The sequence below is a fragment of the Melitaea cinxia genome, chromosome 21 (assembly GCF_905220565.1).
Source record: "Melitaea cinxia chromosome 21, ilMelCinx1.1, whole genome shotgun sequence".
Lineage (NCBI taxonomy): Eukaryota > Metazoa > Arthropoda > Insecta > Lepidoptera > Nymphalidae > Melitaea > Melitaea cinxia.
Window position 1 is genome coordinate 13,376,778 of NC_059414.1, and position 24,779 is coordinate 13,401,556.

Consider the following 24,779-nt stretch of genomic DNA (forward strand, 5'->3'; position numbering starts at 1 on the left):
GGACTACAACAATGGGCGTTGGAAATTGAAAAACTCGTCAGGAAGGCACACCCAGGAGCCGACACCAAGATGGTAGACACGAATATTGTTCAAGCATTTGTCGACGGAATCAAAGACCTGGAGGTCAGAGCTGCAGTGAGACTTCGACACCATACCTCGCTAAAGGAAGCATTGGCGCATGCTTTGGAAGTAGAGGCTGTTCGCCATGACATACGGCAGACCCATAAGATCCGCGAGGTCTCTGAGGAAGTCAAAGTAGTTAAGGCTCATACGAAGAAAAGTTCTGGAGTCATGTGCTACAAGTGCGGCGAGAGGGGCCATCTTCAGCTCAACTGTCCGCAAAAGAAGACCCAGATAGCAAGGATGAAAAGGATCGAGGAACAAATAGAGGAGCTGAAGAAGCAAAGGGCTTCGCCTCCTGCCCGGGATCAGGAGTATGACTTCAAGACGAAACACCGCAGCGGAAAGTTGCATGGGAATGCCGACGTACTCTCACGAAGGCAGTGTTCGGAAGTCTGCAAACATTGTGTTAAGCAGGAATCTAATGAAGTTACATTAAAGCTAACAAGAACAAGTCCTTTGGGTATCTGGGAGAGTGATGCTATGAGGGAAGCTCAAGAAAGAGATGACGACCTTCGGCACATCATCACATGGAAGAAACGGGGTGACGTAAAACCAATCTGGAGTGAGGTTGCACCCACTGGCGCTGTCACTAAGGCGTACTGGGCTCAATGGGACAGTCTGATACTTTAAAACGGAATACTCTACCGGAAATGGGAGAAGACTAACGGCAGAGAGTTCCACCTTCAGATAATTGTCCCAAGAACGAGAGTACCAGATGTTCTCCGTGAAATACATGATGGCGTATCAGGAGGTCATCTAGGTGTCAAGAGGACGTTAACAAAAGTGCGAGAACGATTCTACTGGTTGCATTGTCGAGATGATGTACAGGATTGGTGCCGCAAATGTACTACTTGCGCTGCTGTAAAAGGACCACAGACCAGGAGCCGTGGGAATCTGCGATTGTATAACGTCGGTGCACCGTGGGAACGAATTGCAGTTGACGTAGCGGGGCCATTTCCTGTAACGGAATCGGGAAACAAGTATTTTATGGTCGTCATGGACTACTTCACCAAATGGCCCGAAGTGTTCGCCATACCAAACCAAGAAGCTACAACAGTTGCTTCTAAGTTAGTCGAAGAAGTGATATGTCGCTTTGGCGTGCCTCTAGAAATCCATTCCGATCAGGGCAGGAACTTCGAATCGCAAGTATTCCAGGAAGTGTGCAGAATTTTGGGCATGCATAAGACGAGGACCACCGCGTACCATCCACAGTCTGATGGAATGGTTGAGAGATTTAACCAGACCCTGGAGAAGCATTTGGCGAAATTGGTAGACGACAAACAAAAAGATTGGGACAAGTATATACCACTCTTCCTTCTGTCGTACCGAACCGCCGAGCACGAGAGCATAAAAGCTACCCCGGCGTATGTCAATTACGGTAGAGAATTACGAATACCAGTAGACCTATTGACTGGAGGGTCACCGGAGGAACCAAATACCGTACAAGACTATATCAGCGATTTAAGGAAAAAAATGCGCTATATACACGCCTTGGTTCGGGAAAATGGGTTACATTCAAGCGAGAACATGAAAACCAGATACGACCGGAAATCGAACACGAGCGGCTTCAAGGAAGGGTCACTGGTGTGGCTGCATAACCCAACCCGCCGGAAAGGGAAATCGCCAAAGTTGCAGACCAAGTGGGACGGCCCATACAAAGTGGTTACCCGACTGAATGATGTGACTTACAGGATTCAAAAGCAACCAAAAGGAACATTCAAAGTGGTACACATAGACCGTCTGGCGCGTTACCATGGCAGTAACAACGATGCTCGGGACGAGCATCTCTAAGAGGGGAGTAGTGTTAAGGACACACAAAGAAACTAGCGCCATCTAGCGGCAACCATTGAAACCACGCAAATACAGAGACCGCATGAAACTCTCTACTCAATACTAGATGGCGTTAGAGGTACTACTGTGGAACTATATAGAAGTATAGTCTCGAAAACCGGGTACATGCGCGAACTTTCCAGATTGGTCTGGGCCTCGCGTCGGCCGATATAAATAGCCGCAGGTAAGCGAGCGAGGACAGTTCAGTTTGAGCGATCTTCGAGGCGACTTCAAGAGTGAAAACTAGTGATCAAGAGTGGTACCAGCGAAACCTACGTCATTGGCTACGACTGAGGACATCGTGAGTGCTTAGTGTTTGAACTTAGTGCTTAGTGTTAGACCTAGTGCTAGTGAATAAAGTCTTGAAAAGAGTCAGCAGGTCTTTCTCTCCAAATCCTTCGAACCCTAACACGTAACAATATAAATAAAAATGAATCTTGCTATGCGCATAACTCGAGAAAGGCTCGACCGATTCGGCTATTTTTTTTTTTTTTTGTATGTTCCTTAAGGCCCACGGAAGGTTTATATAGACAATATAATATATAATAGACATTTAGGAAGGATTATTAATATTATTGTACTAATTTCTGTACCTACTAATATCTACACTGTACAAAGAAATTCCTTAATATTTTTATAAATCTGTCTGATTATGCCACGTCTATTTGCCTCTATGCGCTATATTTATTTCCTGTCATTAAAAAGAAAATTACCGTAACAACCTACAATTTTTTTTTATTTTCTTCATACAATTAGAAATATACAAACAAAATATTATTCTTTAGAAACGTGAATGTTAATCGTTTTTAAAATTGAAAAAATCTAAAATGGCCAATAATATTAACTCAAATTCTTAATTAAAATTTTAATATATACAAGTATATAAGTAGTTTAATGTATTTTAAAATGTAGGTAAATAAATATTTAGATTTTAAATTAATAGTTTAAGTAATAATGTTTGTTTAGCAAGTAGGTTCGTCCACAGACAGAAATTAAAATTAAGACTAGCAATCGGGCATTTGATATTTGGAGAACAAACTTGGATTTTAAACATTTTTTTTTCTTTTGTCTGTAATATCTTTCTGTCTCTCGTTACACTTAGCTGTGTTGCGTAGTTAGAAAAAAAAAACGTTTATTTAACTTCAAATTTTTATATAATGATATAACAACAACACTTCCGAAAATATCTTAAACCAAACAGAGTTAATTAGGCTATTTAATAAATTATTATCAAAAACAAAAAAAAGTAACCTTGATCTTTTATCAATCCGTTCCATATTCTGTTGTCCTTCGTCGTATTAAATCACATTTAAAACATAACAGCAAACTAAAAAAAACTAGTAATTAACCTAAATGCCCAGATTCCGTGGAAACCTTGTACACACTATCCACAACAAGTTTGAATAAACTACAACCTAGAAATGCAATTTATATTTAACAAGTCCGAAATGTATGTTTGTTTTAACTTGACACATTTCTAATTTATCAGACTATTTTAGTTATTACTTCTAGGATTTTTTCTAAGCAGTGTTAAGTGAGGAATATTTTAGGCTAGAAAGCATCACAATATGACTTACAAGGAAGGAGTGCAATTGTCATTGCTCTCAAACACATCGCTCATCATCACATAATACAATGTAGTCGAAAAAAAATCCAGATCATACGCATTATTAGGGATACCTCAATCTTAATCAAATTTAATTTGGATAATATCAAAAGCACTAGCTATCGAAAAGAATTGTCCAAAATAATCTTCAAAATCATTACAATCAGTCAAAATTTATGATTATATATTATATATATTATACTATAATACTAGATGTGCTCGCGACTTCAACCGCGTGGAATAGTGGCTTTACAAACAAGTTCAACGTGATTTTTTAAATTGGCATAACTTTTTTATTTATGAACCGATTGACATGAAACAAACAATACATTAGTAAAAACCACATGTGAATCGGATAAGCCGTTTCTGAGACTAACGTGCACAAACGCACAGACAAACACAAAAATTCTAACAAAACATTGTTTTGGGTGCTATTTGCGTTGGTTCCAATAATATTTTTTCTCATATATCTTTCATGTACAAACCCGCTACATTTTTATTATATGTATCTATATAATATTTATTTATTATATTATTACCTACTCATAAAAATGGACGAATAGTCATCGTCCTTTTTTTGAAGTCGTTTGAAAACTGTCGATTTGATTATTATTATAATTTAGGTGACACAACGATGTAAATATCATCGAGGTCAACTCTTCTTAGGCGGTTAAAATGTAATCTTTATTATAAGGAAGGAAGTGAAATGTAAATTAGTTTTCTAGTCGTTCGAAACCTACCGTTTGTGATGAAAAATGTTAACGGTATCTTTATTTTAAAAAAAAGGATTAATGAATTGAAAAAATATTTTGTCACTAACTATTATTATTCTGCTGTATGGCTACGGCAGTAAAGAATATAGCCACCCCCTCTCTTCCCGTGGGTGTCGTAAGAGGCGACTAAAGGATAACACAGTTCCACTACCACATTGGAACTTAAAAACCCGATCGATGGCGGGATAACCATCTAACTGCTGGCTTTAAAATACACAGGCCGAAGACGGGCAGCAGCGTCTTCGGAGCGACAAAGTCAGCCGTGCGGTTACCAGCCTGGCCACCAGCATGGTGACATGGGCAAAACACATGAGTTCGCGCCATTTTTGGCGCGAACTTGTGGAGGTCTATGTCCAGCAGTGGACTGCGATAGGCTGAAGTGATGATGATTATTATTATTATTATTAGGTCAATAGTTATCATTTTAGTTAGTGATTATTTTATATTTTGGTCAGTACACGTGATTGTGATGCTTTATATATGCCGAAATATCAGAACCTCAAAATGAGTAAGAATTTACTTGGTAAATATCACATTTTACTGTAAATGTGTTCATTTGAAAAATTAAAAGAATAATTTATCGTAATCAAGACTCAATACTGATTGGGGACACACTCGTGCCTGCTATGCTTTATAACTAAAACTCGAACAGTTAAATCTTTAACATTTTGTATCAATTACGTCGCTTATGTATGTGTAAATGTGGTATTACTTTTCTATTGATTTTTAAACGTTTCGAAAGAGTGATAATAAAAAAAAGTATTGAAAATATACTAATAAGAACTTTTAAATTTAGAACAATTACAAGCTATAATACAAGACATAAGTAATGAAAATATACTAATAAGAACTTTTAAATTTAGAACAATTACAAGCTATAATACAAGACATAAGTATTGAAAATATACTAATAAGAACTTTTAAATTTAGAACAATTACAATCTACGATACAAGATATAAGTATTGAATATATACTAATAAGAACTTTTAAATTTAGAACAATTACAAGCTATAATACAAGACATCACGACTCACAGAAGTCAAGCAGTAACGACAGACATTAACACAAATAAATACACATCCAGCATATAATAAACACACCTTTGCCGTAAAAAAATCGATCACGCAACGTGACATGTGCTTCATATTATCTCATACATTACTCGACTAGGATATTGAAGCTGTAATGAGCGTCCATCGATCGTCAGTACCAATTGTAAGAATATCTTGATGACTTGAACCTCGTTATTACGGCGTTAATCGTTCGAGACTTCATAATCGTCGTTTAGTTGTAATTGTAGCTTGGTTTAAAATGTTGAAAATGAATTTATTAATAGATATGGAGTTTTTATTTTGTAGTTTTGAAATAACATTAGTATGTTGATGGTGTGATATTCGTGTGAATGTAGAGATTGGATGGCTCTAACAGCTTAAGTTGTGGTAATAATGTGCATTATATTATATTACTTACTAGCTGTGCCCGTCGGTAAGAGCCTTCGTCAGTAAATGGGCTATCCAACACAACAAAAAATTTACAATTCGAACAAGTAATTCTTGAATTCGCGCCTTTAATTACAAGAAACTTTTCAGCTTTATAATATTAATATGTATAGGTAAGTTGCTAATAGATTTTATCAGCAAGATGTATCGGTAAGAGGTTAAGCCTCAACTACAACTTTTAAATTCAAAGGTACAAACCTGTGAAACAGGGCCTTAACGCTTTTTCTATTTTTTTAACTCATTTTCGAAACAATTTTAACAAAAATGTATTTCAAATTGAACCATTAAATCCACGAATAACTGCGGTCAAACTATTTTTCCGGCTTTATGCGATGAACATATTAGTCAAATCAAATCATTCATATACGTTAGATTAAATTGAAGTGTTTGTGCCCATTAAATTAAATTTTCTTCGATAACTGTAATTAATTATAATTGATGGGATACATTCATCTTCCGATAAGGTTAATTCTGTATCAAGACTTGTTTCTACTCGATGTGTTTACGTACTAATATCTAAATGCTACGACCTTGTGTCTGAGAAGTCTCCGGCCCATTTAGCGTTCACTTTTGATCTAAAAATATTATACCACTGACAGAATTTCTAATACTTTATATCTATTATCGTCAATATGTATAGTAAAAATATAAATGTAATATGTTTGCGCGCGCTAAACTCAGAAACGGCTTATCCGATTTAGATGCGCTTCACTAGTATGTTGTGGTAAGTTTCACGTAACAATTAGTGTTCGTTTTATGTCAATCGGTTCATAAATAAAAAAGTTACGTCAATTTAAAGAATCACGTTGAACATGTAAATAGCCAAACGTCGGTGTTTAAATTAAAAGATATATAAAAAAAAACGCTCTCCAAAGTCACCATTCCACGCGGACGAAGTCGTGGGCACAGCTAGTTTGAATTAAATATAATAACGATAAACCGTAATTCTCTTCAATCGATTTACACTACTATGCTTTATGTTCTTGTAAGATTCATTAAAAAAAGTTCTATTTGTTATTAAACAGAATTTGGACAACTGGAAGTCATCGAGACGGAAGCGCGTCGAACACATCATAGAGCGTTGCGTGGAGGTGCGACGCTTCGAAAACGAGACGCACCAGCCGAGAGGCAAATCGAAGACCTTCAACGAGATGCTGGAAGAACGGTGAGTACCTTCGATATAAGAAATATTTGGTTTGAAATGACATACTTAAAGAAACGTAACAAAGTAAGGAACAAAGCTTAAACTGACATACAGACAATACATATTAAAAAATAAGTAATTGATGATTTTAAATACGGAAAGCAAAGATGTAATGTAAGCTTAACTAGAAAAGGCACACTTCTACAGTATAAAGATGTTTATTACTATGATGGTTTTAAAACACTTAGTAATATGAAAATGTATTCCTATTTCCCTTGGTCACTCCATGACTTGAGAACGATTTGAATGATTTTATTCGCCTTTTTTATTTTTCTGATGTATGTAGGTTTTAAAGTATATACAATTGAGAAAACTGCTAAGAGAAATGAAAAAAATATGTATATTAAAAAACCTCGAGGATTATTAAAAATTCAAGCGTTTAACAGTTCGCTAGGAAGGGGGTCTGTCGGACCCGCTATAAGCTAGTTACCCATATTTTTGATTTTATGTATTTTTCATATATATCAAAATAAAGTTATAACTGTATCTTCAATTAAAAGTACAAGGAAATCACAATTAAATTAATACGATAATTACACTTTGAACTGTTTTCAACTTAATATATAAACACTAGCTGAGCCCGCAAACGTTGTTTTGCCATATACGTTATTTAAGTTAAAGTTTGTTAAGTTTAAGTTTGTTTTATTTTAGTTAATCACTTCCCCCCTTATAGCTTAGAGGTATGAAAAATAGATGTTGGCCGATTCTCAAACCTACCCGATATGCATACAAAATTTCATAAAAATCGGCCCAGCCGTTTCGGAGGAGTTATGATAACTAACATTGTGACGCGAGAATTTTATGTAGAATATTACTATATACTGTCGTTTTACGCAATGTTCTTGTTATAAATCAAAATTGCTATGATGAAACCTTACAACTAAATTTAACTTACAAATTAGTTTCTCAACTTAAACACCGAATGCTCAAGTCAGAAGTTAATTATATAGGGTATACCGATCTCAGAATTCGTTTTTGGTATATCAATCATTCTCAAACACTTTGTTATTATACATTTATTGCGTTATCCCATTAGCGATCAGCTATGGTATGTAATTTGATACGTTTTTTTGCACCTTGACAAACATTTGTTATAACAATCGTGTAATTTAGTCTTTCTTTGAGTGCATCGTTAGTGCCTTGCGTAATTTCGTTTGGAATTAATGAACTTTAAAATGTTATTTTCGATACGATTCAGCCTGTAACATCCCACTGCTGGGCATAGGCTTCTCTCCCCATGTAGAAGGATTGGAGCTTAATCTACAATGCTCCTCTGCGGGTTGGTGGATAAAAATATAATGTTTAATTTCTACTTTTTATATAGTTAGTGCCGCGTTGGCGCAACGGTTACAGCCATGGATTGTACCTGTTGCGTTGGCGGTTGTGGGTTCGATTCCCGCTCATGACTAACATTTGTATTGGCCATACAGGTGTTTGCCTGGTCTGGGTGTTTGTGCAGTCCTTGTGGGCCTACCCACCGTGCCTCGGAGAGCACGTTAAGCCGTCGGTCCCGGTTGTTATCATGTACACCTGATAGCGATCGTTACTCGTAGTAGGGAATATATCCGCCAACCTGCATTGGAGCAGCGTGGTGGATTAAGCTCTGATCCTTCTCCTACATGGGGAAAGAGGCCTATGCCCAATAGTGGGATATTACAGGCTGAAGCGTATATAGTTAGTACCTGGGTGACTGAGCTTAGCTCGGTATTTTTAGTAAATCGCGTTTTTTGAATAAATACGAGTTACATATTGATATCATATGAATAATATTTTTCGATTTTACCGACATAATGATAAAAAATATGGACTGGTAATTTAAATAAAAAAATCATGAGTGCAATTAAAAAGGAAAAAATTCTAGCTATATCGATTTATCGTCCCTGAAATCCCCTGCATACTAAATTTCATGAGAATCGTTGGAGCTGTTTCCGAGATTCAGATTATATATACAAGAATTGCTCGTTTAATAGTATTAGATTTACTTTTTGTGATTTCCTCGTGAAAGTGATATAAGTGACTTGTTATGTTATGACAAGACTAATTATCACAAAAATATGTACATTTTATTAAGAGACTCAAGTGAAGGTATCAGACATATACAATATACATGTTTAAAACTTACATTAATTAAATTAATTATGATACAATTTAAAAGAAAAATTACAAATTTAGATCAATATATTGTAACCTAAAGGAGGAAGGTTAAAATCATTGTCTTGAGATAACAAAAGACGTGAAGTGAACATAACTCAAATTTCAAAAGGAAATCAACTTTCGTTTCGTCACGAGCGAGTTGATCGGTGTCGGTTACGTCCGTCGCGCTCGGTGGCCGGCGGTATACTGATCGAATTACGAGCGTCCAGGTGACTTGTCTATGCTTTTGTTGAAAGTTTTTTTTTAAAATAAATTCGCTTATGTCATATGTGGGTAACTTATACCTTCTACCTTACTAATAAACGGTTAAATTTGATAGGAAGTAAGAAAGGAAAATAATTCAAATAACTTTATCCCACTGCTGGGCACATGTACTTTTATAAGGAGTCAGATTGAAGGTAAAATTTTGTTATTTTTTTTTCATGTAATGTTAAAAAAGTTACTCTCTATTTGGGAAAACCTATAATATCTGTTAGATAGTACTAAGCCACGCGAACGACGTCGCAAGCATTAGCTAGTATTTATCAGCCTAAATATATAGCAAGTAAAGCCGTATAAGTCAATATAGTATCTTAAAGTTCTGTTAGATGAGGAAAAGGTCAGTGACATTATCTCTTGCTATTTATGCCAATCCGATGAAGCGTTGAGACGTGAAAGCAGAACAAACAAACGGACATACAGAATCATTCTTCGTAATCATTATTTCGTTTTATTCATTACGTAAACTGCTTTGATAGGCGTTGACGAGCAAATTGTATCGTAATTAAAACATAATCCGACAAATTAAAATCAGTCGTGTGCTAAGAAACAAATATTAGGTAACAATGAGTTCTTCGAAACTAGATTGCTTTATAAAAGTATTGCACTTAAAAATATAATAAATTTAGTTCCATTTAGGCCTTATAAAATACAAATAGGAACACGTAATAATAATAATAATTATTATTTATTTATTTTGCCAGAATATGGTATACAGGTTGTCAAATTTAATAGTTAGCCAACATATTGTAAGTTAACAAATAAAAGCCTCACTCAACAGGTCTCAGTAGAACGAGAATTCTATACCTAACGTATCCTTCCTTACTACCTTACCTTACTACCGTAACTTAGCGTATCTTGTATGATATTCGTATATTTATATATATGTATAAACTCTATGAATATTAATGAAAAAAAGATAATAACAAGTGTGTTTTAGACCACACGACTGAAGTAAAACTTACGAAACGTAACTCTCTCTCTCTATCTTCACTAACTTATATCTCCCTCTCAACTTACGTTCGCCTCGCCCGATCACTCTTTTTGTAACGCTCTCGTTACGAATTCATCTCTCTCGCAAAGAACTTTTACTTTAGTGTACACTCGTTTTTGTTTTTTGACATTTGATTTGCCGGCACTATTACAAGCTGCTACATATAAATCTTAGTATAAGGTAATTATAATTTAAGTTTAGTATGCCAATGAAACCGTATAAGGCATCGCTATCATATACGATAAAAAGCTAAAATTCAAAGAAAGTCAGCAAAAAATTGGTTGGTTCTGTTTGTTTAGTAAATACCTACTAATTGTGTAACACGCAAATTCCTTCGAATGAACAAACATCCGCAGTTTATTAAACATCACTTGCTGGAATGGGCTAAACGAACGGACAGACTCGTTTTGTGCGGTATAATTGTAGTAGGCCTTATAAATTATCATTACGGCCTATACGGTCCACAGCTGGACACAGACCTCCACAAGTTTACGCCTAAAATAACGTGAACTCATGTGTTTTGCCCATAGTCACCACGCTGGGCAGGTTGGTGACCGCAGTACTTTGTCGCACCGAAGACGCTGCTGCCCGTCTTCGGCCTGTGTATTTTAAAGCCAGCAGTTGGATGGCTATCCCGCCACCTGTCGACTTTTCAAGTTCCAAGGTGGTAGTGGAACTGTGTTATCCCTTAGTCGCCTCTTACGACACCCACGGGAAGAGAGGAGGTGGCTATATTATTTAGTACCGTAGCCACACAGTACACTTATAAATCATTAGTTAATTCTTTCTTTGACGAGGCGTTGGCGCAATTGTCGCAGCATTGGTTTGTGACTGATGCGCTGGCGGTTGCGGGTTTGATCCCCGCACATGACAAACATTTGTATTGGCCTATAGGTGTTTGAAATAGACTGAACGTTTGTGCTTGTGTATTGTGTGTGTTTCCAGACCAGATACGTATCTAGATCAGATAAAACTAAGAATAATCATTTTGAAGTCCAATTAATAGAGTATTTCTGTCTTACAAAAATATCGAAGTCTTGCTAAATGAATATCAATGTACGTAAAGTACATAATACCTATATATTTGTGTTCATACTTCACGCTTCTTTCTATCTCTTTATTTACATCTCTCTCTTTCAAACATAAGGCCTTTGAACTATCGTCTCAACCAAGCTATTTTCTCATAGGAAACCGCATCTCTCTAAGACACGGTTGGTCACAGTGACTCGTCTGTCAACCGCAATTAGGTCAAGCGGGACTATTTAGTTGTTATTGATAAACTAATTAATTACTTTAATAGACTACATTTGTTTATATTATTGACATACAAATCGTTCTCTTATTCCCAAGATCTTCTTTTAGTCAACAGTCGACTGTACTAAAAGTGCACATAAATATTACTCTCATAAATATTACTCCATCACTTTACCTTTATTGTGATAGCTTTTTGTAGGCGTATAATTATCAAATAATGAATACAAATGCCGATGTACATTATGAGTTTTCTGCCATGTACACGCGTTCCATGATAACTATTGTTTACTTTCGTATCGATAGTTAAGTGTGTGAAAATAAATATAACATTATATTCGAGTTTTTAGTTCATTCATAGTTCACTGATAATGATTTCAACAGATCTTTAGGTTGTTCGACTCATAACTGCGTTCTTTCTAATGGATGATTCTGTAGGTGTTAATAGATCAAGTTCTTTGTGTAAAATAAAGTTCCTAGCCCTATTTAAATTTCATCATCATCATCATCATCATCATCACTTCAGCCTATCGTAGTCCACTGCTGGACATAGGTACAAGTTCGCGGCTAAAATGGCGTGAACTCATGTGTTTTGCCCATAGTCACCACGCTGGGCAGGCGGGTTGGTGACGGCAGGGCTGGCTTTGTCGCACCGAACACGCTGCTGCCCGTCTTCGACCTGTGTATTTCTACGCCATTTGGATTGTTATCCCGCCATCGGTCGGCTTTTTAAGTTCCAAGGTGGTAGTGGAACTGTGTTATCCCTTAGTCGCCTCTTACGACAGCCACGGGAAGAGAGGGAGTAGCTATATTCTCTACTGCCGTAGCCGCGCAGCTTCAAGAAATTGACTTTGTCTTAATATACGACCTACACTGGCAACGTACTTTTGTTTACCGTCCAATGCAATTTTTCTTAGCCCTAAAAACGTCGATAAAGAGGAATATTAATACTAACTGCCGTATACAACTAAATAACCGCATGTGGATACGAAATCTTTTTCTCGTAGAATGTTTTTATTGTAAATTATAGCCGTGTTTACGTGCTCATCAAAGGTATCATGCGGAACGAGTCTACGAAAGTAAATCGTCTATTTGTGTAACAATTAAATATTTTGTCATTGAATTCTTGTAATATAATGTCAATGAGTACACAAAAGACGAGTAAGTTATTAATCATTCTCTAGATGATACGTGTAATTACCTCATCTTTCTTATTTCATACATACCATTCATTTTCATAGCCGATACGATCTTCGTGATTGTTAAAGCTGTATACTATGTTTTGTATCAAATCTGTTCGTGTGGGTTACAATTAATAATCTAGATTTAAAACAAACACACACACTCCTCCACTAGAAACATTTGTACGATCCATACAAACAATTGTCATTGTGGGATCATCTTTTATTGCAAGCGTAGGTATTACCTCTAATTGTAAGTTTACTAAACACCGCCATACAAATACTAACCATACAAATATCCATACAAAGAAAGGATTAGTTCATGTGCTTATAATGTAACGCATTATCATAACGACACAGCAAATCCCCGGCTCTATATCGAACAATTCTGCGAAATGCGAGTTACGTTTAGCGTAATAAATCCGTAATACCGAGCCTAGGTTCTTTCGTAATGGCTGCGTTGTTAGCGACATTTAACAGACGCTGTTATTTAATAACATTGTGAAACAATTAATCGTTAACAATTAGCGGTTTTTAGGTTGCGTTAATTACTTCTAAATAACTTTAAATTTTATTATGATGCGATGCGCTTTGTGATTATTATTACTGCCGTGGTCCGTTTGTAACGTGCGTACCTGCTTATAGACACATGCATTCTTACATATTTTTTTTACCATTTTATATAAATTTTTAAGGATTCTTACATATATATACGTTCATATTTCATACATATTATTTATGTTGTTTTTGAACTAAATCGGACAAAAATAATGACAGTTCCACACTTAACAGATTTTTAATCGATAGACAGAGCTTATGAAGTCTAAACTAAAATTTTATAATTATATCTAGTTAAGCGAAAATTTTACATTTTAATTAATAAAAATACAGTTAAAAAGCTAGAAGGCAAACGAGTTTATTTGTCTGAGTTTATCTTAGCCACCAACTGTTTTAATTACTTTACGTGCGTTTGATAAAAATAAGTTTTTCTGATACAAAATCAAAAGTAATAATTGAATGCAAACATCACATATGAATGTATGTGGTAACGTGTAAGAGCACAAAAAAAAGAAATTACCGCCAACGGCCGCGGTCGCTGCAATTATCTTAATAGTAGATGTGTCATTTATTGAAAACGAAAGTCTTGTCCACCTGTACGTGTCGTGATTCAACATAAGAAATTATTACTTTATATGTTATTTTGTAAGTTAGATTATATATATATATATATTTCTAACCCGCGTTGTATTGCTTACATACCTTAATACCTCGTCTGTTTTCCCTTTTCTTTTAAGAATGGCAAACGCTGGACGGTATCATTTGATTTTAAATAACTACCCTCGTCCATGACATCTGCATACACAGGCATTGCGGGGTGAGTTGCCCGTCTTAACACGTTGAACGCCACGGGGGACACCAGTTGAGCCTCACTTGTTCAGTCCATGGGGCAGTTTAAAAGTTCTTAATTACAAAAATTTTACGATAAGTTTTTATTTCACTACCATACCCATTCTTAATCTTACTTATATTTCCTTACGCTAATATAAATTTTCCGAAGTCATATTTTTTAAGTTGACTCTGGCTCACATTCATGTGGTGTACCCCGCGGCAATTGTATGTCGACTACATGGTGTCCCCTATGGCCCAAACAGAAACTAAAAAATCAAGCCGGCGTCGTACGTGTTAAGGACCTAATCGAATGAACTATTTTGTGTCAACTGATTCCGAATAACTGACAAATTTCAAACTTATCTTTTGGATACATTTTTAAGTAAGTTAACTTTATCAGCAACTTTTGAAACGGGTTATTTAATTTTTTTTAATAATCTACAACAATTTAAACACTAAATTTAACAAAAATCAAAAATAATGTTTACAAAAACAGTCATAGCAATGTGGGTGTAACGCACGTTTGAATAAACATTTGAAGCAACAGGAACAAGGCGTTACTCAATTGCAACAGATATCGCTTCCGATCGCTTTCTAACGGTCATTAGAGGAGCGATAATTGCTGTCTAGGACTTTCCCTGATCGAAACGTTTGCAACGCCTAAGCGATGCTAATTACATACTTTAGGACTTAAACTAAAACCACCTAATCAAAGATTCAGGGAACGATTCTGTTGCCTTGATGTTATTACATTGTCTCAGTGGCGTATGTGACAAACCTTACTTACAGCTCAAGGGCTTGTTTCTCCAGCTGTGGATAAAAGTTATCTTACAAATAAGTTACGGTTAAACTTTAATAGCAGTTTCACCTTAATGAAGTAATTCAAAGCCAGCAGTTAGAGGGTTATCCCGCCATCGGTCGGCTTTTTAAGTTCCAAGGTGGTAGTGGAAATGTGTTATCCCTTAGTCGTGTCTTACGACACCCACGGGAAGAGATGGTGGCTATATTCTTTACTGCCGTAGCCACACAAACGGTTTTGAAATACACAGGCCGAAGATGGGGCCGAAACGTCATCCGTCAAATAGCGTTATCCACAACTGCTAAAATAGGCGCTTATGGTCGTAAGTTCGATTTCCTTTTCAAGCTTGGATGTAATGAAAAATAAAATCAAATAAAAAGTTTTATTATTTCTAAATCTTATTCAATACATTGTAGTTGAGTCTTCCAAGTGAGTAGACTTCGACTCGTTTAGTGGATAAATAAAAAACATTTTTTTTAATATACATGGTGTTATACATCTAATGTCAGTTATTGCCAATAACAAATTAAAAACGGTTATAATTACTACGTATTTCGTGACTATCGAACTTTTACTTTGTTTTAATTTATTACTAAAATTAATATTTATGTATTTTTTACCTTTAGTTATCTCATCATCGCACGCTCTCCTAAAACTTTTTAAGCTTAAGAGAAATTATATATCTTGATTTCAAAAACAAAAATCACGTAATTAACGCAAAAACGAGTGCCGACATCACATATAATGAGAAGAAAATATCACACGATAATATTTTATAATATAAGTAAAAAATACATAATTTAATAGAAATTTCGTGGCGTTAAACTTTTTACGCAATACCACATCCTTAATTAACTCTCACGAAATCATAATTTATATTATTTTTATAAGTTATTAATATTGTCAATAACATTACGCTGTTTGAAATATTAAATTTTTTGAAACATTTAATATCATTACACACAGTTACAGGTGTGATGATAATGATGGTCGTTGGTGTAGAAATTTTCATATTATCTCATAGTTATGCTGTCAATATTGTCATAGGAAATATCCTGCACAAAACCCGGAGCAGCCCGACTGGGAAAGTACCTCGACCTTAGAGAAGATCACAGCTAAATAAAACTGCTTTCAAGCAGTTTTGTTCCTGTGATGAGTAAGGTGGCTAGAGCTCCTTGGGGGAATTTGGGGGTAGGGTTGACTATACGCTTGTGTTGCTTTTTGTCTTGCGAGCGTCTATAGCCTACGGTAATCACTTACCATCAGATGAGCCCTACGCTTATTTGCTGATCTAGCTGTATGAAATATCTTAATATATATAAATCTCGTGTCACAATGTTTGTCCTCAATGGACTCCTAAACTACTTAACCGATTTTAGTCAAATTTGCACACCGTGTGCAGTTTGATCCAACTTAAAAGATAGGCTATATTTTATTTTGATATATTATGTTATTATTATATTTCAGAAAAAAATAAGGTGATACGAAGTTCGCCAGGTCAGCTAGTAAGCTTATAGTTTTTGAACTCGAAGCAGTGGTTCTTGAGATAAAGGCGTTTGAAATAATATACTCTTCAGCTTAACAGTATTGTATAGATTTTAAGACACAAGGAGACAGTAAGTTTTTACAACAGAGCCTATCATATACGTATCGTATAAGGTATACTGATAATGTTCAGCAGGCTTCTTGGAGATGTCAAATCATAACTGAACAACGCAACGGATATATTTTTTATTGTCTTCTAATCTCAGTCAAGAAGAAAATAATCTACCATATCTTCACTACATCTTAATTTTTACCATTAATCGTAATACTATATAAGGAAACGAATTACATACAAAAATGTTGATAAAACTATAAAACAGACGTTCCCGCACATATTTCTTGCTGTTCCCCATAAACTATTACACGGTGAGTGCAGCTCGAGATGGCTTACCATGAAAGGATAGTCAATACTATTCAGACCATATTCATTCGAACTGCGTCTAAGTGATAAACTAACGCCCAGTTTCAATATTCTACCTACTCTGATTTTACTTACTAGAGATTGACGACGCGTTGGCGCAACGGTCATAGCACTGTTACGCTAGTGGTCGCGGGTTCGATTCCCGCTAACGACAGACATTTCTATCGACCATATAAATGTTAGTAGTGGTCTGGGCGTTGTGTTTGTGTATTGTGTGTGTTTCCGGACCCCCAGCACAGGTGAAAATCCTACTGAGGGATCTGTTTAGTGTGAAGCGTTTATTCTGAAAAAAAAAAGATTTGGAATTCTGACGTCAGCTACCATTTTGTCAAAAATCTATCGCTAGTTGGCAAAACCAGAGATAGATGATTGAAAATGGCCGAAAAAGAAACATACATACGTTGGGATTAAATTGAAGTCATCTGTAGTAATTTTCTAATTCAATTATTCTGTATGTTTATGAATACAATATTAAAATAATAAAATAATACAAAATTTGAAGATCACAGCTAAATAATACTGTTTTCAAGCAGTATTGTGTTCTTGTTGGTGAGTAAGATGACCAGGGCTCCTAGGGGGGATTGGGTCGGCAACGCGCTTACGATGCTTCTAGTGTTGCAGGCGTCTATAAACTACGGTAATCCCTTACCATCAGGTGAGCCGTAACGCTTGTTTGCCGACCTAGTGATATAAAAAAAAAAAATTGTGCTCGATTTCAATATTAGACTAGAATTAATTGTTTACGATGTTATCCGTGCTCCGTTAGTCGTTTCCTTCCCTTTCAAGCTTTTTTCGCGATAAAAAGCCTTCCTTGCTATATTTTTTCTACCTTTGCACCAAATTTTATCAATATCTGTTTGATGTTTTAGGCGTGTAAGCGTAACAGACAGACAGAGTTACTTTCGGATTTGTAATATTGATATGGATTAACGAAACTCATATAAACTATTATAAAATCTTCGTTACGTTTAAATTAGTATAAAAATTTGGAGTTTTTTTTTCTAAAATAAAATTTAAGGAGTTCGCTTAAAACTTGCGCCGCGTCTAAATTAATTCCACGTGCATTCCACAAGTCCGAGTACTACGGTCTATTAGTCGATAAGGAACGGATTTATCTCATAATCAAGATGCTGGGAATGATCTAGATTCTTTAATGTTTAAATGTATTTAATATTTAATGCAATTTACAGAAAAGGCTCCCAGTGCATGCATAGGGTGATAAAATCGAAGAAAAAATTGCTGATTTAATGTTAATACTTGATTGTATTACAATGGCAGAATAAACAAATTGAAACTTAAAAATTAAGGGTAGGTTAGATCTAACCCAAAGTTTTGAAATTTCGGTATTGCAATCTTTAATATCATTCTGACCTTGGTTTTGAAATCAAAGCAACTCCCATAAGATGGTGGCCAGGTAACCACAGCTCTTGGTGATGCGCTGTGTTAACACCGTGTCAAGGATCGGTAATGGGCTTGAGATGCTTTTGATGTTGCAGGTGTCCAAAGACTTCAGTATCCGCTTACTAAGCTCAGTACACTTGCTTGCCATATTATTTTAATGTATAATGTTTCCTAAATAACTCAGACATAAATAAATAGTTATATGTGAAAGTCAATTGTCTTGCTGTGTGGTTACGGCAGTAAAGAATACAGCCACTCCCTCTCTTCCCGTGGGTGTTGTAAGAGGTGACAAAGGAATACAGTTCACTACCACCTTAGAACTTATAAGGCCGACCGATGGCGGGATAGCCATCCAACTGCTGGCTTTGAAATACACAGGCCGAAGATGGGCAGCAGCATCTTCGGAGCGACAAAGCCAGCCCTGCGGTCACCAACCCGCCTGCCCAGCGTGGTGACTATGGGCAAAGCACATGAATTCATACCATTTTTGGCGCGAACTTGGGGCCTATGCCTAACAGTGGACTGCGATAGGCTGAAGTTATTATTACTTTAAAAACAAAGTGCACTGTTAAACTGTTAATTGTTTTTGCTGCACTGTTTACCACATCAATTGTATCTATATTTTTTTCCTGTAAATAAATAAATAAATAAATAAAATAAGTGAGTATGATGGGGAAGTAAAAGTCGTCTCATTCGGTTCATAAAATTTTACACAAAATCGACAAAATCTCATTATTTATAATATTTTAATAATAATATGATTACTTAACTTTTATCCATTATAATAAACAAATTATTCTCACGAGGCAAAAGCACAGGAAACACCGCAGGATAGAAAGCTCGTTATACCGTGTCTATATATCGACTTATTTTATAAATTATCGATACAAATATCGTAGAAACGGCACTATTCACGTTTAAATTGTTAATTTCTACAATCACGAATATATTTACTCGATATGTAAATGAGTTATCAACACAAAACGATTGTTCCGTCATCGTACATTTTTAGTGATTTTACCGTTGTAATCGATGTTCTGCGTGAGTAGATTTATGCAGCAACAAAACGCAGCCTTGAAAAGCTGTTATGCGCTCACTGCCCGCGAGTTGAGATTTTTGACAAAAACTTGAGGGTAGTAGCAACTAGGTGTGGCACACATGATCGCACCGCGAACGTACGTCGTTTTTCGGAACTCGACCGCCACGCGAGCTTCTATGCGCATGTGTTATCATCAAACTCTAATCGTGATACAATAAACTCTTAGCAATTGTTCTAAGACTTTGAAGTGATGTGCAGAATCCAACCAGCTGGTGTGCTCTAACGATAGTGGAAGTCATCATCGATTCTCTAAGGTACGTGGGTGCATTGTATTTTGTTGCTGCGTGCCTATTAACGTTCTGAACATCGATTACATCGGCAGATTATTCCTGGTCTGACCAAAGTGTAGTAAGAAGCCACCTATCGGTTTTCTTTGTGGAGGTGCGTTTGCTACATTTCTCTGGTGCCGAAACCCGGGATGCTTTCCACTAATCTCATGTGCTGTACCGTCATACAATAGCTGTGGTATTTCTGGTTAAAATAGGTACTTTGTAAATCGTAATCAGTCTATATTTATCGTTGTTGGTTGCAGAGTTATCATTTAATCGAAATATACTAATCCAAAGAAACGTTCAGTGTCAGTACTTACGGGCTAACTAGTCAATTTATCGGGATTCATACCGTACAATCATCGTTTTAGTTTTGTCTTGAATTACTGTAAGATCAAATTAAGCAATCATCAATTTTATCGGTGCTTAATTTACCTATCGGCTTACGTTAATTCTTTTAGGCATTACAAGTTCAAACTATAAATATTTGTGCATCATTTCATACGTCATTAAGCGTTAAATATTGTACTATATTTGCAAAACATATTAAAATTCATAATTCACGAAATCGAATTTTTATTTTTATTTTTTTCAATATCGGGTAGTTATATTTTTCCCACCGGTAACTCGCCAACTCATCGTGCCGGTTAGGTGAAACTATTTAATTGTTTATCCAACTAAGCCGTAAAGTAAATAGGTATTCACTTTTAACAAAATAATACGAAACAATATTAAAACTTCAAAATTCAAACTACGACTAATTTGTTCACTTATCATAATTAACCGTTTAAACGAAATACTTTAGAAAAAGATTGTATAATTATCATCGTTTATGTTTTTATATTTTATTCAAATACTTGTCAATCGAAGCGCATCTGCATCGATCGTAGGCATCGTACTTTTTGTAAACAATATTCCGAGGCATTAGGGTGGTAACACACTTAGTGAATAAATATAATTTTTATTTTTTTCTTTTAAATTTTTTTTTTTTTTTTTGTTTGTACTCTGTTACTAAATCCAACTTAAAATGTCACTTTTAAGTAGGCATACGCGAAAGTCTAGTGCTTTGAAAAAATCTAAATCAAAATCTGAAGATTTCGAATATACTACACAAGATTTGCCATCTTTGCGTCGAAAGCGGACAATTGCTATTAAACGTTTAAATAAAGCTTTAGAAATCGGTCAATTAGCTAAGAGTGATCCCTCTCAACGCGACTTATTTTTATCTTATCATCATGATATTAAGAACATAACGGCGGCTTTTGAAGACGCACATTTCGGTATTCTAGAGATTTTAGATGATGCTTCTGACTCGGATGCTTGTTTACAGGAGCAATTTGATGACACGTATTACGAAATTGAATCTATTTATCGCGGTTTAATTCGAAGTGAAGATGCAAAGCAATCGAAAAGCGTTTCATCATCGTTAAATGTTCGGTTACCTAAAATAACACTTCCTAGTTTTTCTGGTAACATCAAGCAATGGCCGGAGTATTTTGATACTTTTAACGCTTTAATTCATAATTCTTCTTCACTTACTGAAACAGAAAAGTTTCACTATTTGGTGTCATCCCTTAGCGGCGACGCATTATCCGTAGTTAAAGCGTTTCCTTTAACTCATGAACATTACACTAGTGCGTACCAAGCCTTATGCGCTCGATATAAAAGCAAACGCGATCTTGCTTTTACTTGTTGGCGCGAAATCCTTAATATTGAATTTAAATGTAAGGATGCTAAGGAATTTCGTAACTCTCTCGACACTTTTGATGAGAACTTAAGTATCTTGAAAACAATTAATTTACCGGTTCAAGACTGGGATTTCATCATTGTGTATCATATCTTATCAAAACTTAATACAGAAATGCGTCGTAGCTTTGAAGAAAAACATTCCGATATCGAGTTTCCGACTTATAATCAATTAAAACTATTTTTACAATCTAAGTGTGAGGCTTTAATGCGGGATACACATTTTTTGGAATTATCAAAATCGAATAGTAAGCCTTTTCAAAATACAACTAAACGCCCCAGTGTGTCACACGCCTTAGTTACTTCAAACAATGAATCGGTTACGTCTACAACTAATAACAACAAACCTTCGTCTTATACTAAAAGGTGTTCGTATTGTAATCAATTGCATTCTATTTTATCGTGTTCCGAGTTTCTAAAAAAATCGATAGACGAACGTATTAAAACTGCCGAAGAAAAGAAATGGTGTTATAACTGTTTAAAATCTTCTCATCAATTAAAGAATTGTAAATCTTTATTTTCGTGCCGTACATGTAAACGTAAACATCACAGCCTACTCCATCGTGACAGTACCGACAAGACACAACAGAGTGTGAACTCAGCAGCCTTATACTCAAGATGTCCTTCAAGGTCTACCGTGCTGCTTGCAACTGCTATCGTGCAGGTTCAGGATGCTGATGGAAATATGCAATCTTTTCGAGCGCTTTTCGATACTGGTAGCCAAAGTAACTTTATAACAGAGTCGGCAGTTAGACGTTTGCATTTAGTACCCAATCGAACTTCGGCAAGTGTTTGCGGACTCGGAGAAGCTTCTGCTCCTATTAGCGGAGACGTCACGTGTTGTATAGGCACACAAAATAAAATATATTTCAAATTAAATATGCACGTAATTCCGAAAATTTGTAGCGATCAACCAATAGCTGAACTAAATTCATGCCGATGGTCTCACATTCAATCATTAACTTTAGCGGATCCCAGTTTCGATATTCCCGGACCGGTTGACATATTGTTAGCTGCTGATGTTTTCGCCGAATCGCTGTTAGGTCAGCAAATCAAGGGTAGTCAAAATCAACCTACCGCTTTTAAATCGTTATTCGGTTGGCTTCTCCTTGGGAAAACGTATTTAAATTCTAGTGCGGCGTTACTCACATCTTTTTTATCGTCCAATATCGATACCGAGTTAAACTCATTAGTGCATCGATTCTGGGAATTAGACGACGTACCGAAAGCGACGTCATTGACACCAGAAGAACAGCTATGTGAGCAAAAATTTGTAGCAGAGCACTATCGTGATACTTCTGGTAGATATGTTGTCAAATATCCGTTTAAAGATGATTCTGAACCTATCTTTAACGGCTCTCGCGAAGTGGCACTTCGACGGTTTTATGCGATTGAGAAAAGGCTATCAACAGATCATGAATTATCCTCTCAATACTGCGAATTCATGGCTGACTATATCGAGTCTAATCACATGTCACTTGTGCCACTTGATCAGATGGGTACAGGTAAATATTACATCCCACATCATTGTGTTTTACGTCCTGACTCGACTACGACTCGTCTTCGAGTTGTGTTTGACGCGTCTGCAAAGGATCGTAACTCTAAATCTTTCAACGATTCTCAATTAATCGGTCCGAAGTTGCAACCTGACATTTTCAAAATTCTTTTACATTTTCGGGAACATCAAATCGTAATCATGGCGGATGTCCGCCAAATGTATCGGCAGATTCTGATTTCGCCTGAACACCGCGAGTATCAACGTATTCTCTGGAGATCGTCGCCTCGCGATGATATTCGAGAGTATCGTTTGAATACGGTTACTTATGGTGTAGCCTCATCTCCTTATCTCGCTTGCCGTATGTTGCGACAGCTTGCTGACGACGAGGGGGATGCATTTCCACTGGCGAAACAGATCGTACTCTCGAATGTGTACGTCGATGATGTTGTCTGTGGCTTTGACGATTTTAACGTTGCTCAGGAAGCAAAGACGCAACTTATCAAACTTTTTAACTTAGGACATTTTCAACTTCGTAAGTGGGTTAGTAATGATCCAAAGCTTTTATCTGACTTACCCATTGAACATCACTTACAAGGTTCAATATCGCTTGACCACTCGGAACCATCACCTCTAAAGGTTCTCGGTCTTCAGTGGGACCCTTTATCGGATTCATTTCTCTTTTCGGTACAACCCACACATCAAACTTGTACTAAACGTTCAATCCTAAGCGAACTTGCACGAATTTTTGATCCTTTAGGCTTTCTTTCACCAATCACAATCCAAGCTAAGTGCTTGATCCAAAAACTTTGGATTCTCGGTGTGAATTGGGATGAAACGCCACCCATCGAAGTTGTCCATTCATGGGCTTCTTATACGGATCAACTTCCGAAGCTAGCTCAACTTCGTATACCGCGCAAACTTACCTGCTCGAAGTCCACATCATACGAACTGCACGGATTTTGCGACAGTTCTGAAGTCGCGTATGGTGCTGTGATATATTTACGTGCCACAGATGAAGCTGGAAACATTCAGGTCTTCTTTGTCTGTTCCAAAGCTCGAGTAGTTCCATTGAAGCGAATTCCACTACCGAGACTAGAGCTTTGTGCTGCAGTCCTGTTGGCTGATTTATATAAGTATGTTCATGATACGTACCTTGCGCACATTTCAATCGATTCTGTCTTCTTGTGGTCAGATGCTACTATCATTTTGTCCTGGCTACGCTCTCACTCGTCACGCTGGACTACTTTTGTAGCAAACCGCGTGAGTCATATCCAGGAAATCACTCCACCAGAATGCTGGCACCACGTTTCCTCCAAGGACAATCCAGCTGATATTTGCTCTCGCGGACTTTTCCCCAGTGAAATTCTGAATAATTCCTTATGGTGGACGGGACCAGATTGGCTTGCAAAGGAAAAGGATTCATGGCCGTTGCGTGATGTAACTGTAACTCAGGAAGAAGAAGAGATTATCCAAGCTGAGGCCCGCAAATCAGTGGCATTATTGAGCGGACAAGGAGCTAATAACGACAATTCTCATTTTTTAACCTCTTTGACGCATCGTTTTTCATCGTTACAAAAACTTTTAAACGTTTTATCATATGTTTATCGTTTTATTAATTCAATTCGAAAGCGCTGTAACTCAAATAAAAATCTTTTCATAAATAACATTGAACGTCATAACGCCTTGATGCAGTTAGTAACACATACCCAAAGTCAAGAATTTTCAAATGAAATTTTAA

At 36.3% G+C, this 24,779-nt stretch overlaps 1 protein-coding gene across 1 annotated transcript in view; it reads left to right on the top strand.

The window, feature by feature from the left end:
- LOC123663968 overlaps window positions 1-24,779 on the top strand; it is a 116,843-nt gene that overhangs the window by 61,786 nt on the left and 30,278 nt on the right. The window contains exon 4 of the mRNA XM_045598605.1: window positions 6,858-6,997. Coding sequence (XP_045454561.1) covers window positions 6,858-6,997 — 140 coding nt within the window. The remainder of the gene's footprint in view (window positions 1-6,857; window positions 6,998-24,779) is intronic.